General features: G+C 36.4%; 1 protein-coding gene across 4 annotated transcripts in view; it reads right to left on the bottom strand.

Annotated features, from left to right (window-relative positions):
* The window catches only part of NAB1 (NGFI-A binding protein 1), a 43,951-nt gene that overhangs the window by 22,712 nt on the left and 3,555 nt on the right, over positions 1-17,684 (bottom strand). For all 4 annotated transcript variants that reach the window (XM_047773078.1, XM_047773079.1, XM_047773081.1 and 1 more), the window contains one exon: positions 9,636-10,473. In XM_047773078.1, coding sequence (XP_047629034.1) covers positions 9,636-10,473 — 838 coding nt within the window. The remainder of the gene's footprint in view (positions 1-9,635; positions 10,474-17,684) is intronic.

Genomic DNA, 17,684 nt, shown 5'->3' with positions numbered 1-17,684 from the left:
CACAAACTCCCTTTTCGCCCTAATACATATATAAATATATTCTCCTATAATATAGTATAATTTTATTTTTCCACATAAGTATATTTATCCCATCTAGAATGTTTTATGGTATATAACACATAATGTAATATATACATCTAATATACTCCTTTCCAGATTTCTAAATATAAGTTACATTGGCTTATTCTCAGACAAATACAGACATATCTCATTTTATTGTGCTTTGCTTTATAGCACTTTGCAGATTTTTATTGATTTTTTTACAAATTGAAGGTTTGTGGGAACTCTGTGGTCAGATGATAGCATATTTTAGCAGTATTTTTTAACTAAGGTGTGTACATTTTTTTCCAGACATAATGCTACTGCACATTTAGTACATTAAAATAATTTTTATATGCACTGGGAAACTAAAAAAAAATTGTGTCTCACTTTACTGCAGTGGTTTGGAACCAAACCTTATTATCTCCTAGGTATGCCTGTAAAGTGGCTATTGGCAAGAAGGTTACAATAAGCCCATACTTCACCATTTTAAACCCACAGCTGAATATGAAAGCATAATAGGAAGAATTTATTTTTGACCTTCTCCCCTCCTCCTAAAGAATCATCAATAGATCAGTTTCTTTCCTAAGTGCTTGTGAAAGGCACAATGTTATAGGAGCTAAAAGTAAACTGTACTTCAAAGAATAATTTCATAAATAAATTAACTTCAATTTCAGCTTAGCAGTAGCTACAATGATCTTGAAATATCCTTCTCAAGTTGCTTTTTATGTAGCTGTTTTCTTTTTTATCTTTTCATAAATCTAAATTAGGATGGAGAAATTCTGATTGTCAGTAATATATTTTAATTCACAATATTTCAGATGTACCAGCTCATGTACAACCACAGAAAATAACTTTTCAATACAGACTGAAAACAATGTTTTAGTATTCCTTTCATCATCCTACCAGAAACCAAGAAAAACAAACATAACACAATCTTTGTTACTGAATTCAGACTCCAACAGACCAAAAAAGGAGACAATTCTCCAGGCCCTTAGAGAGCCTTCTAGGAGAAAAACTGAGGCTGGAGAAATAACAATAGCTCACCCTAAGTTATAACATGAAACTGATTCATCAAGCTTTCCCCTCAAAAATGTATTCACTTTAAATATCTTCTAGATTTCATACTGCCAGTTGCTAATAATAAAATCAATAACCATTATGATATTTTTGAAAAAAAAATGACACAAATATTCCAAAACAGTAGTCATTCACTATAGCTCCAAGCTAGGTTTTTTAAAGTTCTAAGTTTCTAATTTTGTTAAAAGTAGAAAAATAAGATATTCTCCCTCATTGGTTTACTTCCTCCACTTCCTCTTTTCATGGCTAAGAATACCAAAATTCCATTCATACCTTCATGTAAAAATATTTTTAAAAGTTAGCTTTCTATTACTTATGACTAGATATCAAAACTTTTTTTTACTGGTAGTTAAAATTATAATCAAATGATTGTGACTTTCAATTATTTCAAATAAGTGTTAGCATAAAAATACCACATGAATGCTGTGTAATAGGGAGGCTCAAAAGGCAATGAAGAGTTTCATTTCTACCATAGGGAGGGCTAGGTACCATGACTGGCCCCTTTCACATTTCTCACAGAAAAAAATGTTGGCTCAAAAAGAGGGAAAAATATCTTATATGCATCAGTAAGCCAGCAAGACAGTACGAACTATTCAGGCCAAAGTAAATGAAGACAGTACTTCAAAGGAATAAGTTGAAGACAGACACTAAACCAGATGAACTTGAGCTTCAATTTTCACACTCTCATAGGACTGGTGAGTGTGGGAAGAGAATAACTGGAAGCGCCCAGGATCCATTAAAGGTGAGGGTGAGGAGTCTAAGACCCCTCCTCCACAAAGGTGAAATACAAAAGTACTACATGCCCAATGGAAGGCAGAATTAGAAATACACCTGTACCCCCAGGGGAATATAAGGAAATTTACCTGTCTTGAACCTTGTTACTACTGAATAGTAGAGAACAGAAAACACTCTTGAGATTTCACAACCTCAAATCAGCTCTCACATGAATGTTCAGCCCTAATTCACACTAGACAGACAGAGAACTTATTTTCTTAGGGTCTCTGAGTTGTAGTTTGCAGTGTACAGGTGCCTGGTAGAAGCAAAAACAACCTCTAGTAGAATCCATTTGCTTCCTAGGCCTCAAAACACAGTTCCAAGAAATAAAAGTACATAGACAGAAATCATAAACTGTCCAAAGAAACGAGGAATCAAAATAAAAACCAGTAGAAACAAGAGACAACAGAATAAGATCCTCAAAGATGTAATTTAAATAAAAAGGAGTTGAAAACATGACTAAAGAGAAATATAGTAAAAGTGACCAAGAAAAACTGAGAAGTCAAAAGGAGAGAAGATGATGGGGCACAGAAAAACATAAGATTTCAAAAGCAGACAAAATCAGATAACTACTGCCTTCTAAAGACAACAGTGAAAGCCAAAGCCAAGCAAAGGCTATCTTCAATTACTAAGGGAAAATAACTGACAATACAGAATTTAATACCCAGAATAAACAGCAATTAAGAATGAGGGCAAAATAAAAATGTTTTCCAATGGGTAAGGACAGAATTTGCTATCAGTAGGCTTTCAATTAGAAAATTTTACATAATGGACTTTAGGCAAAAGGAAACTAATTCTAAATGGTAAATCTGAGGTACAAAGAAGGGGAAGGGAAGAAATAGAAAATAAAATGAGATAAATTCAAAACATCAGTCATTACAATAAATTAAATGAACCAAAGGTTACTTCTAAAAGACAAAGAACGTAAGACTGGATTTTTTTTTTTTAAATCTAACTTGATATTTACAAGAGATGTATCTAAAACACGGATTCAGAAAGACTACAAAAGGATGGAAAAAAAGAATAAGCAATAAATAACAGAAAGAACATGTATTTATATTCATATCAAACAAAAAAGGTTTTTAGAATGAAATGATTGAAGAAGGTTACTACATAATACAAAGAGAAATAGACAACTTCACAGTCATAGCAGGTGATTTTAACACACAGCTCTTAATTACTAACAGAGCAAGCATACCAAAACAAAAGAAATTAAGTCCATAGAAGGTTTGAAAAACAAAGTTAATAAGCTTGTCAAAACAGATGCAAACAGAACAATCTACCAATAATTGCAGAAGCACGTTAAAAACATTGACCATACATACTGGGCCATAACTAAAATCTCAACAAATTTTAAAGGGCTGGCATCATGCAAACCATGTTCTCTGACCACATATAATTCAGTTAGAAATCATTAGGAAAAACAATTAAGGGGGAAATCTTCATCTTAGGAAATGACAAAAACTTCTTAATAACTCAAGGGTCAAAAAAGAAATCATAAATAGAGAAATAATCAGTATTGAAACACAATAAAATAACCACCCACCAAAACTTTAGGAATAATGCTAATTCGATATATAGTGAGAATTTACAGCCTTAAGTGCTTACATTGGAGAAAAAGAACAGCTGAACATTAATGAACTCAAATGAAATGTAAGTCAGAACAATAAAATAAAAGAAAGTAGGCGTAAACATAAACATAGCACAAAAATACCAATTAAGCCAAAAGCGGTTCCTCAAGATCAGAAGTTGGAAAGCTTTTCTATAAAAAGTCAGATAGGAGTTCCTGTCGTGGCTCAGTGGTTAGCGAATCTGACTAGGAACAGTGAGGTTGTGTGTTCGATCCCTGGCCTTGTTCAGTGGGTTAAGGATCTGGCGTTGCCGTGAGCTGTCGTGTGGGTCACAGATGTGGCTTGGATCCCACACTGCTGTGGCTGTGGCTGTGGCCAGTGGCTACAGCTCCGCGGGAGTGGCCCTAGAAAAGGCAAAAAGACTATATATATATATATATATATATATATATATACACACACACACACTATCTGCCTTTTTTTTTGTCTTTTTGCCTTTTCTAGGGCTGCTCCTGCCACATATGGAGGTTCCCAGGCTAGGGGTCCAATCGGAGCTGCAGCCACCAGCCTACACCAGGGACACAGCAACTCGGGATCCGAGCCGCGTCTGCGACCCACATCACAGCTCACAGCAACGCCAGATCCTTAACCCACTGAGCAAGGCCAGGGATCAAACCTGCAACCTCATGGTTCCTAGTTGGATTTGCTAACCACTGAGCCATGACACGAACTCCCAGATAGTATATATTTTAAGCTTTATAGGCAAATAGTCTGTGTTACAACTACCCAACCCTACAATGTAGCTCAAAAGTACCATAGGTAATACATAAACAAAAAGGTATGGCTGTATTCCAATAAAAGTATATCTGCAAAATCAGGAAGTAGGCTAGATTTTGCCCAGTCTGCAAAACCCTGAAAAGATTAACATAATTGATAAACCTCTGGCAAGATTGATCAGGCAAAAAAAAAAAAAAGAAGATACAAATGTACAAATAATACTAGGCCTTAAAAACTATATGCAACTTTATGCCAGTAAGTTTAAAAATTTACACTAAACGGACACAATCCAGAAAAATGTGACTTACTAAAAGTGACTCAAGAAGACTACCCTACTAGTCCTATAATCCATTTTTTCAAATGTTCGAAAAGAAAATGTCCAACATTTCAAGTGTTAGCTGTTGAAATTCATCCATTCAAGCCAAGAGTTCAGAATAAAGCATCATAACTCACTAATGATGTGTTCAGGTCTATGAGGTTCCCAGATTCAGCATCCTCCTTTTCTCAAAGTTAAGACTGTTGGACTTCTCTGAAACCCTCAGCCTTGCCTTCTCAACATTATAGTGGAAACTGACCTAAGTTGGCATCTTCATGTATCTTATGGGTGTAGGTCCTTTCCCTGGTAACCTGCTTAGCACTCTAGTTCCTACAGAATTTCCACTAGGTCTACAACTTACCCACTGACTCCACATGCCCCTTCTTCCTCTTCCTATCTTTGAGTTCCAGACCTCTCTGGATGTAAGTTGCTATCTGCTGACAAATATACTGTAATGCCAAGTTGTCTATGTGCTTATATTTCTGAATATTACAAGCTCCTACATTCTCCATGGCCTTGTTATTCTCAACTTTCAGTTTATCTCTCCTCTTTCTTTCATTGCTTTAATAAATCTGATGCACTCCACTTACCTAGTTTATCACACACTGTGCCATTACATCTTTAGACCAATGGAACTCTGCCTGCCTGGACTTCTTTCTAGTACTGCTTCTAGGTTTGTCCCTTAGCACCTGCCCCACACCAATAGTTAGTGTGGTTCTAGGTCTTAGCCCCTCACATTGTCTTCATGGTCTGACTTCTATGAACTAGGCCATACCTAGCCATGTCCTAAGACCATCACTGATTCTTTAGCTTAAAAAAAGTGTTTATAATGATTTGTTCTATAATTCTTTACTGTTAAGTGTACAGTACATTTGGAAACAAGTATAAAAATGCATACAAGAATGATAATTTTATATACTTGCAAGTTGAAAATTTTTTTAAGTATAACTTCTTTTTTTTTTTTTTTTTGGTCTTTTTAGGCCGCACCCATGGCATCTGGAGCTTCCCAGGCTAGGGGTTGAATTGGAGCTGCAGCTGTAGCTGCTGGTCTACACCACAGCCACAGCAACAGTGACGCGGATCCGAGCCATGTCTGTGACCTCCACCACAGCTCACAGCAATGCCAGCTCCTTAACCCACAGAGCAAGGCCAGGGATCGAACACACGTCCTCATGCATACTAGTCAGGTTCGTTAACCACAGAGTCATGACAGGAACTCCTAAGTATAACTTCTTGATTTTCATCCACAGTGACCTACTTACATGTGTTGAATGATCAATTTAAAAAAATACTGTCCACAGAGTTGTATGAAGAAAACTCTCAGAAATACTACCAAAAGTTAATTAAGAATAAGTCATAAATTTATATTTATTTGGAAACTGAGGACAAACTAGTAACTTTATACATTATTTAATCTTAGGAATTTTGAAAAACTCAAAAATCTTTCTATTTATTTATTTATTTATTTATTTATTTTCTGTCTGCACCTGCAGCATGTGGAAGTTCCCAAGCCAGGGGCTGAACCTGCACCTTAGCAAGGACCCAAGCCACTGCATTGACAATGCCAGATCCTTACCCTGCTGAGCCACAAGGGAACTCCTCTTTCTCTCATTTTAAATAGTCAAATGAAAAAATGTGAAATTAACAGAAAACCTAAAACGTACATTTTAATTCCCTCAAGATTTCATAATTTCCACCAAATTCTTGGATGGTTACTAGTTTTTAGAAGGCATCCTGATTCATAAACTTCTATCCTAAACTGTATTATTGGACCAGATTAACATACTTGAGTTACAAATAATAAGTGGTCTAAGTTTCAAAAACACAAACCACATTTTCCAAAGCCCCCACCCCCATATCTCAGCCTACTAGCATTCATTTTGAGTGTTCCCTTATTTTAGGAAACCCACAATGGTCTCACTAGTTAAATACCAACTGCACCTTTTTATCCAAAGAAGCAAAAAGCCCCTTAGCAAAACTCAAGTGTGAAATAATTCGCTTTGGATTTTTTTAAAGTAGGTTAGGAATTTTTTTTTTTTGAGCTTGGGTTTATTAAAGTCATCTCTTCAACGTATTTTTGCTTTAATAAAAATAGTCATCTCTTTAACATATTTTTGCTTTAATAAAAATACAGGTCTTTTGACTCAACTTTGTGTTTCATCAGCTATGTTTTAAAAATTATACGAAAACTGGATTAAATCATGAAACTAAAACTGCCAAGATGTTTTGCCCTTTGTTTCCTATTAAATGACAACCATGACAGCCTTTTGGTAGATACCTCTACTTTTAGTAGATACCTCTAGATCTACTCACAATTTCTTGTGAGTCCTTTATTGTATGGCAACGATAATACATAACAATTACAAAAGGATATGCTCAAAACAGATCAAACCACAGAAGCCCTGTGACTAATTTTTCTAACTAATTCTCTGATATTAAGCGCCGGTATCTATTCATTTCCAAAATAAGTTATTTCAAAATATCAGATGGTGAAATTGCTGAAAATAAGATTAATATACAAAAATGAGCCAGTGATTAGTAATTTCAAAAACATGGAAAAAACTTCAATTATAATTATATCTCCTTTATATCTTACACATTTGTCTATATAAGTAAAATAAATTTATGATATAGACATTTGATATATATAGTATTTGACCTAACAAGAAATGTTCAAAACCTATGAATACAGAACTAAAAAACTACTGAGGAATATTTTTTAAAAAATCTAAGTAAACACATACACTATATGGGAGTTTTCATTATTGTAAATATGTCGACTTTTCCAAATTAATTTATTAATTAAACTTTAAGGAATTTCTAATTAAAACACCAGCAGAAATTTGTGGGAAATTTTGACAAATGCATTAAAAATTTCATTTGGAAGGAGAAATGCATAAGATTTCCTAAGAAAAACAAAAGCTGCAAAAGAGTATGGAAGGGGCACTTGCCTGTCCAGATACTGAAATGTATTACTTAGCTACAGTAATTAAAGTAAATCTATACTGGTGAAGGAATAAAAAATTAGACCAATGAAATCAAATAGGATAAGCTCAATGAATATTACTACATATAATTAAACTTCCACATGGCAACGAGTCTGAAAGGTCAACAGACAAATGATAACCTGGGAAAATGTTTCCAACTTAAAAGGTTAATATCTTTAAAATATAAAAAGTTTTTACCAATATTTTAAATGTAAGACAAACCCCAACATTTAAAACAAAGGATATGAATATAAAATTGGATGTCTGTTAAACATATGAAAAGGTACTTATCCTCACTGTTCAAAGTTAATTTGAGCAATGAAAGTTTTTCATCCCTTAAACTGAAAAAGATTAAAAATGATAAATGCAACAATCATTAGTGAGAGCGTGTAAAAATAAGACACTTGCATATAATGATAGTGAAAAATGTTAACTGCTGCAGCTTTTTTAGAAGGTAATTTAGCAGCATTTCCTCAAATATTATATCTATATAATCTTTGATCCTGTAATTTTAATGTTGAAATGAATTCTACAGAAAAACATGCACAAGTCTGTAAAGGTACATACATAATAATGTCCATATCCCATCACATGTAAAATTTAAAGAATGGAAACAAGTGACATCAAAAGTGAATGGTTAATGCAATGAGATCCTGCTGCATAGCATAGGGAACTATATTTAGTCACTTGCGATGGAACATGATGGAGGATAATGTGAGAAAAAGAATGTGTGTGTGTGTGTGTGTGTGACTAGGTCACTATGCTGTACAGCAGAAATTGACAGAACATTGTAAATCAACTATAATAAAAATCTTTAAAAAGTGAATGGTTTAGATAAATAATAGCATATTCATACTGTGGAATATAACCCATAAATAAATAAGGTAGCTCTATATGTACTCACTTGAAAATATATCTAATAGTATATTATACATTGAGCATATTTTTAAGTTTAAGAAAAGAATGTGGAGAAGAGTATGTAAAATATGATCCCATATTTATATATGTAACGAAAAGTATCTGGGCAATTACAGCTTCAATTACTTTACATCCTTCCGAAATGACTGAATACTTTTCAAATAAGTATATATCATGTTTTGCGTTAAAGTACATGTCTGGGGAAAAGATCTAATGCTACTAACATGAAATACTGCATTTGACTGAACATTTTTTTCAAAGACAATTTCCTTCTTCTAAAGGATAAATGGCTATACATTTTAGCTTTTTTAACTTTTGGAATTAATTTATTATTTGAGCATTTACTGGCTACTTAGACTCTGAGGATATAACAATAAATGAGATATTATCTCTGCCTTGAAGGATCACAAAGTATGCTGTGAGGGACAGACCAGTATATAAATTAGAACAATAAAGTGCTGAAGTTACTGTGACAATAATGTATGTAGGGATAAAAATGGAAAGGAAAGATTATCCAACTTGGGGAAAAACATATCAGAAAAGACTTAAGCTTATGCTTGACCTAAATCTTAAAGGTGATGTGTCAGCCAGATAGATAATAAGAGGGGACTAAATACAAAAGATACATATGTATATACATTCTTCTACTTAAGCAAAATATTTCTGGATAGAGTGCTACAAAGATCAAATGAGACTTTTTAATGCCAAATGTCAAACTAAAACAATATTCAAAGCTATAATAATAATAATTCTAACATTCATCAAATATAATTTTGTTTTCCATGCTAGCTGAAAATCACTTTACTTTTTTTTTTTTTTACAAATTTTCTTTTCTAAAAAAGGTTGACAAAAGTGATTTTTAAGTCAATGGTTATATTTAAAACCCCATTTTATTTCTTAATTAAAAGAGCCTTATAAATGCAGACTTCATGCTTTCATTGCTTAAATTCACTACACTGTAGTTCCTCAAGCTCAACATGTTTGAATCCAACACAAAAATACCCTAACACAATAAATATGGCCTGATTTCACAAGAGTTATATTTTCTTAACACTTAAATATTTTTAATACCACTTTCAGGGAATGTATATCCTTTGTTGAAAACTATTACCAAACTTATCTCTCAGATATATAACACATCGCATACAAACGAAGAAAAACGTGGCTTTTTACCTCATGAAGTGTGAGATGTTTCCCATCCTTTCTCTTGGAGTCAAATCTGCCATATATTGCACTATATTTTCGAATTTCCTCCTCTTTGTGTGGATCATCATCACTCATCTCAAAGATGTGACCGATCATTTTGGCCAACTTCTTGTTGGTTTTTAGCAGCTCTTTCACTTCATTCAAGTCACTTTTCGGCAGCGTGGGGGCCATTCGCTCCACACACTCAGCTACAGAGAGTGCGGCAGCAGCATCCAGTGCCTCACTACTTTCTTTTGGGGAAGCAGGAGAGCCAAGGTCAGCTGGGGAGAGGCTGTGCTCACTCTCAGTGGCATGGTGGCCTTGCCAGAGTCTGGACTCACTGATACTCTGCAGAGCTAAGCTCCCCACCACGTCTGATTTCCCCTGTCCCAAGCTCTGCACACAAGTGGTGGCAGCACACTTGGGAATTTTTAAATGAGGTTCCCGGGCATTGCTATTCCTTTCATAACTGCTACAGGATATTCCCAGCCACGTTGGTGATCCCTCTGGTAATTTATAGATGGGTATGCTACTGACAGGAAGGGATGTCAGTGGCTGATTAAAAAGGCCAGGGTTTGTAACCCAGTCTCTCAAAGCTTTCTGTAGCCTTCTAACATGAAGGGGCTTGCTAGCCATGCCCACCAGTGCCATAATTTCCAAGAATTCCTCTTCTCCAGCCTCACAGAGTTGCTGGACATCATCGCCACCTTGTTGGATGAAGGCATCAAAATAAGAAAGCAGATTGGCTTTTTGTAATATTCTATACAGCTGCAACTCCCCCAGGGTCCGGGGTAAGGCCGTGGCCATTACTGTGAATGGACTTAACCTGCAAAAGGAAGAGAGGAAATACTCATCACACTTGCTCCAAACTTCTTAAACTTATTTGTTAGACACTACAGGATTTAAGTTTGTAGTCTGGGAAGAATCAAAACAAGGAGCACTTGCATAGCAGCTGACTTTTGTTTTGTTTTATAGCCACATCCCAAAACATATGGAAGTTCCTGGGCCAGGGACTGAACCTCAGTCACAGCTGCAACCTATGTCAAAGCTGCAACAACATCAGATCCTTTAACCCACTGTGCTGGGCCAGGAACTGCAGCAACCTTAGCCTCTGCAGTCAGATGCTTAACCCACTGTGTCACAGTGCGAAATGACTATTAAAGAAGCATTTTCTCTATGCATAAGTTATTTTATTTTACTCTCCTACCAACCCTCATGGTCAGTATTCAGCTATTGTTGCTGCTTTAAAGAAGACATATAAAGGCTCAATGAAGGTAAGTAGTTTGCCCAATTATCTCATAACTGGCTAATTAGAAGTCTAGGGACTCAAACAAAAGCTCAGAGGGCTCTATATCCCCTATTTCTGACTGTTCACTTTGCTGCTTTCATGGTGTGAACACAGAGGCAAAGTAAAAAATAATCAAATTCAGAAGGGGGTAACCAGTATATGATGCTACCATTCATGGAATACTTATTTTGTGTCAGATCATATGATAAACACTTTATATTACATTATGTCTAATCCTCACAGCAGCCCTCTGAGATGTATAGTTAGTTCCCATTTATAAAGAAAAAGTTGCAAGATTAGTCTGGCAAGCAAAGGAAGAGAGATTTCAGTATGAACTGGAGGTGAGAACATAGAAGGTGGTATAGTTAGGAACTGAGAAAAAAAGGGGCAGGAAAAACTCACACAAGTAAATGACAGGACTTGGTGATCACTGAGGTATAAGAGATGAAAACAGTTACCATTTCTTAACCCTTTCTTTGGTTCCAAGGAAGAGAGGAGTAATAGACAACTATGAGATCATATATGTGAGTCTGCAACAGGCATTGGGGATACAGAAAATCAGGGATGATGGGATTCCCTTTCAGACACTGGCACTTGAACATGGCACAAGACAGAATGCTTAAGTAGAACTGCCCTGAGTGCAAAATAAGACTAGAGTCTATGTGTGTTTTACGATGAAACCAGGAAGCCTGGGAGATCCCTCCAAAAAAAAAAACCAGCAAAGAGCTGAAGACAGAATCAAGGAGGTAATATTTTAAGAGTCCTAGTAAGGTAGAGAAGACTGCCTTCGAAGAGACAGAACAAGACCCAGCAAAGCACTTCTTGACCCCTTAGCAGCCTTTAGAAGTTATTCACAGTTGCCTGGAGACCTCCCACGTACAAAGAGGAGTTGGCCAAGTACTTCCAACTAAGAGAAACAAACAAACTTGTAATAAGTGCACCAATAGGATTTAAAGGACCCTATAACCCTCTACAGCAAAAATTACAGAAAGCCCAAAGAATACATACATCAGAGGAAAGTGAAAGCTCCACTCTCAACTCAAAACAGTAAGGAACAGTTGTTAACTGGGAAATAAGGCAAGCTGAGGAATATTGGGGAACATCCCTGAAGGCCAGATCACCAAATCTGGGACTTTTGCTTTATGCCATCAACTAGAACGCTACATAAAATTCTAAGCCCAGTCATTCCCATCCAAGGAGAATGCACTTCCTTACCACAGTCCCCGCGCCAAGGACTGACTCTTGGGAAGCCCCATCTCCTAGAACCTCTGCATCATCCACAACATGCTTTGGTCGACTACTAACCTACTCAAATTTTATGGCTCTTCATTTTATAAGGACATTGCCAGGTGATCGAATGACTTCCCAAAAGACATTAAAAAAGACTGAATTTGGGCCCACTATATTTCTGCTGACAGCCAGGAAATCACTTGGGGTGCTTCTGAAAAATGTAATTTCCCAGGTCCCTGGGTTGCCTCTCAGGAGACTCTGATGATTTGGCAAATTTGGCAAACTTCACTACAAGATTCCTATTTAGTATACTCTCTGGGCACCACAAACTCCTACAGGTTTTGAGACCACTTTCATATTCATGCTTCTTCAGTTCTCTGGATAAAAACAGTCCTGCATCTTCTGAATCACCCACTGGAGGATCTGCTTTGTCCTCCCACTGCAAGGAGACTCTTCGGCAAGAGAATCTATCATCCAGCTGGACACTAACCCACAAAAACAAGCTCTTGGGGGTTAGACACAAGTTGAAGTCTGTATTGAACAACAGTAGACCAACTGGAAGGGCTTCTGAAAAGTGTCCAAGGTAGAGAAAAGGAAACCGACTTTCCCCTCATACACCTAATGCTATACAGCTTTCAAATACAAATATAGGCTTTTAAATACAATCTTTTTTATGAGGACTGTAACCATGCAAGATTTATGGTGTTATCAACAATCTCATGACATATATTCCTCCAAATTATGGGATAAAGTAAAAATGACATGAAAAAATCTACAATAGAGTTCTTGAATCTTTCTATGAGCAATAAGAAAACAAAGACTATATGCTTGACAAATATAAAAGAGAAACTTAAGACCCAAACTTGGGTTTTATTCTTCTGAGATAGGGAATGATTTTAGAAAATATTTTCAGCTTTTATCCTTTCTCATTTACCAAGAAAGGAAACCCCCTAGTTCCTCAGAAAGTAGTTACGATTATAATATCCCTATAAGAACTGACAGGACCAAGTGTACATTTCCAGAGTACAAGATGCCAGATGAAAGATAAATAAGTGAACTATTTAGAGTCCCAGGAGGCTTTCTAAAGGCCCACACTACTGCTAGGAAAGGAGTTTTCTCCCTAACCTTTTTGCTTTAAGAGAATGTTTCAGTTTCTTACAAAAGCCTATTGTGATAATTTAAACACCCACAATTTCATACATTAATTTGATTTAGAAGAAATTTTTTATAAGATGAAGATTTTCTCTTTTACAAACTCTATTCATACTTCAACATGGTCAAATAAATCAAAAGAAAGCTCTGATCTGCATCTCTTCAATCTGAAATATAAAAGGATCCTAATACAACACTATATAAAACAGCAAAATAGTACAGAAAATCTACTTAGTTGAAAACTCTAGTTACCTGGCCTTTTCAAAAGATGCTAGAACAACCATGCTGAGTCTGACCATTTTATGAATTCCACAGTTAGGAGAAAATAGTTACTTATTTTTACTGCATTCAAACGCTAAACCATGGAGTTCTGGTTGTGGCTCAGCGGTAAGGAACCCAACTAGTATCCATGAAGAGGCAGGTTTGATCCCTGACCCCACTCAGTGGGTTAAGGATCTGGCTTTGCTGTGACCTTTAGTGTACGTCGCAGACATGGCTCGGATCTGGCACTGCTGTGATGTAGGCCGGCAGCTGCAGCTCCAAATTGACTCCTAGCCTGGGAACCTCCATATACTCTGGGTGTGGCCATAAAAAAAAGGGGGGGGGGGAGCTAAATCAAGGGTGGGCTACTACCTAAGTACTGTAAGCCTCCACGTTCACCAGCTTAAATGTTCCTCAGCTGGGTCAGTTCCAGAGGAAGAGGAACTAAACAATGGATTCCTCTACGGCCATTTGTTGTTGCTTGTTATTCACTGATCTATTTTAAATGGTAATGATTTGTTCCAGAATCTTTCAAGAAAAAAAAAAAAAAAAAACCTGCACTTTAGCTCCTTATGGGACAGGATCAGTTACCTGCCAGATTCAGATTATGCTAAGGAAACAAGAAGCTGGTTTGGCTCAAAAAACTTTGCTGATCACCTCCCGCTCTGTCCTCAAAACCACTACAAAGCATTTAATATGAATATGGGAAACAAAACTTCTCTGGCTTTCTTCAAGCTGGGATGGGAGGATTTAGGGCAGGACAGAGGTCTTTAATACCCACAAAGGAAAAAAACTATTCCTTCAAACTCTCATCAGTCTATTCCAAGGAGCTTCAGACTGCCCGCTGTCTTGACTCCTCATCAACACTCTTGACTAACTACTGAGGCCTTTCTCCTTAACCTCTGAAGCTTGATATATTGGTCCTTGAAATGCTCTTCACTTGACTTTTGCTATATTATGTTACCTTCCCTTACTATATTCTAAGTGCAAGAATTCTTCAACATGTTACATTAGATCCCTTTTCTGCTGTCTTTTCATATTCTCCCATGATGATTTCATCCACTCTAGGCTTCAATGTTACCTATAGTACACTGACCTCCAAATCACTGTCTGTAGCTTGGACCAGTGGTTCATGGAGTTACTGCAAAGTGCAGTATGCATACCAGGCACCAGCTAGAGTAAAAAACATGCTCCTCACACATACATATCTATTTTGCAAATAAATAAACACTACAATTTAATAAAATAAGTCATTTAAAAGTGTAATGAAATTCATAGGTATCATTGTACGTATTCTCTATCAAATACTAAAAGCAAAATTATTAATGAATACTTGTTTTTTTAACTTAAAAAGTGATCTTCATAGCTGAAAAGTTTGAGAACCATTAGCCCCAACTGTTTTTCTGACAATACAGCATTTTAACAATCATGTGGAGATTGTCAGACATCTCAAATTTGCTAAGTCCAAATTCAATTATCTCATTTTCCTCCCTTCTTGCAGATTCCCAAATCTACTCTTCCTAATTCTTTTATTTAATTCCAGTTTCCTGGATTAATGAAAGTGCAGAGTCCATCTTCTTAAAAAGGTTTTTTAATTGAGGTATAGTTGGAGTTCCCGTCATGGCACAGTGGTTAACGAATCTGACTAGGAATCATGAGGTTGCGGGTTCGATCCCTGGCCTTGCTCAGTGGGTTAAAGATCCAGCGTTGCCGTGAGCTGTGGTGTAGGTTGCAGATGCGGCTCGGATCCCGCGTTGCTGTGGCTATGGCACAGGCCGGCAGCTATGGCTCCAATTTGACCCCTAGCCTGGGAACCTCCATATGCCGCAGGAGCGGCCCAAAAATGGCAAAAAAGACAAAAAAAAAAATTGAGGTATAGTTGATGTACAATATTATTTAAGATTCAGGGGTACAACATAATGATTCCCAATTTTTAAAGGCCACACTCCATTTATAGTTATTATAAGATATTGGCTATATTCTCTGTGCTCTACAATATATCCTTGTAGTTTATTTATTTTATATACACCAGTGTGTACTTCTTAATCCCCTACCCCATCTTGCTCCTCCCCACTTCTCTTCCCTTACTGGTAATCATTAGTTTGTTCTCTGTATCTGTGAGTCTTGTTTCTTTTTTCTTATATTCACTGTTTTATTTTTTAGATTCCACATGTAAGCGATATTACACAGTATTTGTGGGACTTATTTTACCTAGCATGATATCCTTCAATTCTGTCCATGTTGTTGCAAATGGAATATTTCATTCTTCTTAATGGCTGAATAATATTCCATTATATATAAAAACCACATCTTTATCCACTCATCTATTTTTGTTTTCCTCTTTCTTCCTCAAATCTACATGTCCTTAAGCTTTCTCTGTCTTAAAAGCGCCTAGTTCTAATTTTCCTTGCTTCTTGACCGGATTTTGAAAATAGCTTCCTCACTTTCAATACATCCCACACTGCAATAAAACTTTATCTTCCTAAATTACAGGTTGTGGGTCTTTACTCATCTATGCAGATTTCCCCACTTCATGGAAAAGAAAAATCCAAACTACTCATATAGGCATCCTGTCCAGCCTCCTCTCTGGTCCCTAATCTGCCCCTATGCCCATCCTAAAAGGATACACTGGACTTCCCTCAAATGGTTCTTCATGGAAAATCAGTTAAGAATAAAGAGATGGATAAGTAAGCACACACCAACTCTATGTAAATGCTATGTTAAGTATTACACATAAGGAGTCATGGACAGGGAAGCAGCCTTACATGCTCTGCAGAACAAGTTCCTTTAGGCTATAAGCTCCCTGACAGCAGGAACTAGGTCTCATTCATCTATTCACCTCCCTCCCCACCGATAATCCAAACAAAATGTTCACTGTAGAATAACATCTCTCCAGAGACTTCTGTTGCATGAAACCCAATGTCTGAGTCAGAATCTGATCAGCATCTCCCTTTTATATTCCAAAAGGGCTGCCCTCTGTATTAATTGGTGTCCACTCTAATAGCATGTCCTGCTACTTTACCTACATTCCTTTTCATTCTCTCAACCTCAGTACTATCTCTTATAAACCTATATGGTGGATTCCCATAAGATGGCTGTTGTTCCAAGAGAGAAAATGCTTTCCTTTTACAGGAATACATGTAGTTAGTGTTATAATATACATCATGTTAGCCTGGCCCTAACAGCAGCATTTCAAGAAGTCAATTTCAGACATGAGAGATCCTAGGTCTTTTTCCTCCTGGTTCTTACAAATTAAAATGAAGTATGTTATCCCCAAACAACAAATATCAATCTTACAAATGATCATTACATTCAAAGGGATTCATAAACACTATTCCTGAATCCTCCTCTTCATGTAGAAAATATACATGATATTGTATATATAATACATATATATTTACACACACACACACTTTTATGAGGTTTGTGGCATTCGCAGAATAGACTCTTCCAGGAGTGGGGAGAAACCAAAGGGCAAAAATCCCAGTAAAATCTGAATTATTTATGCAGAGGACTCTAAATTCCTGCCTCCCAAAAGAGTCTGGAATTTGAATTTTAACAATTACCTAAGTTAACTGAAACATCTTACAGAGCTCAATCTTGGGAACAGTTAGCTTATGAGTCATTTACAGATTTAAGGTAAATTAGTTCCATCAGATTGCTTTTGTCTAACACCTAGATGAGATCCTGTACACACTAAGGAAATGAAAGGTAGAGATGGAAAATGGCAAGGAAGGAAATAGGAAATCTGAGGACAGTGCCTACATTTAAAGCCTCTGAACTATTGCCAGGTTTGGGAGAGTGCAGCCTAAAGGTATAGGCGCCTGGGGCAGAAGGGTGCAAGGGTACACACAGGTTGAAACTAAAAACATTTATAAAAAGTCAGAATTTGGCTTAGGGAAGGATGAGCCTTAAGCCTAGCAAGTGAATTGTTCTCATTTTTGTCCTAGTCCCAGAATTCAAGCTAGAATGATTAAATGTAGAAAGCATGGGTTATTTAAGATGGCCCAGGTACTAACTCCTGTGCATGTATTTTAGTACCAAATGATTTAACTAAGCATATTTATTAATAATCATTCAGGGATATACCTTAAGTCAAGATATTT

The sequence above is a fragment of the Phacochoerus africanus genome, chromosome 3 (genome assembly GCF_016906955.1).
Source record: "Phacochoerus africanus isolate WHEZ1 chromosome 3, ROS_Pafr_v1, whole genome shotgun sequence".
Lineage (NCBI taxonomy): Eukaryota > Metazoa > Chordata > Mammalia > Artiodactyla > Suidae > Phacochoerus > Phacochoerus africanus.
The sequence above is the reverse complement of the archived record's forward strand: the minus strand, read 5'-3'. Positions and strand labels throughout refer to the sequence as shown.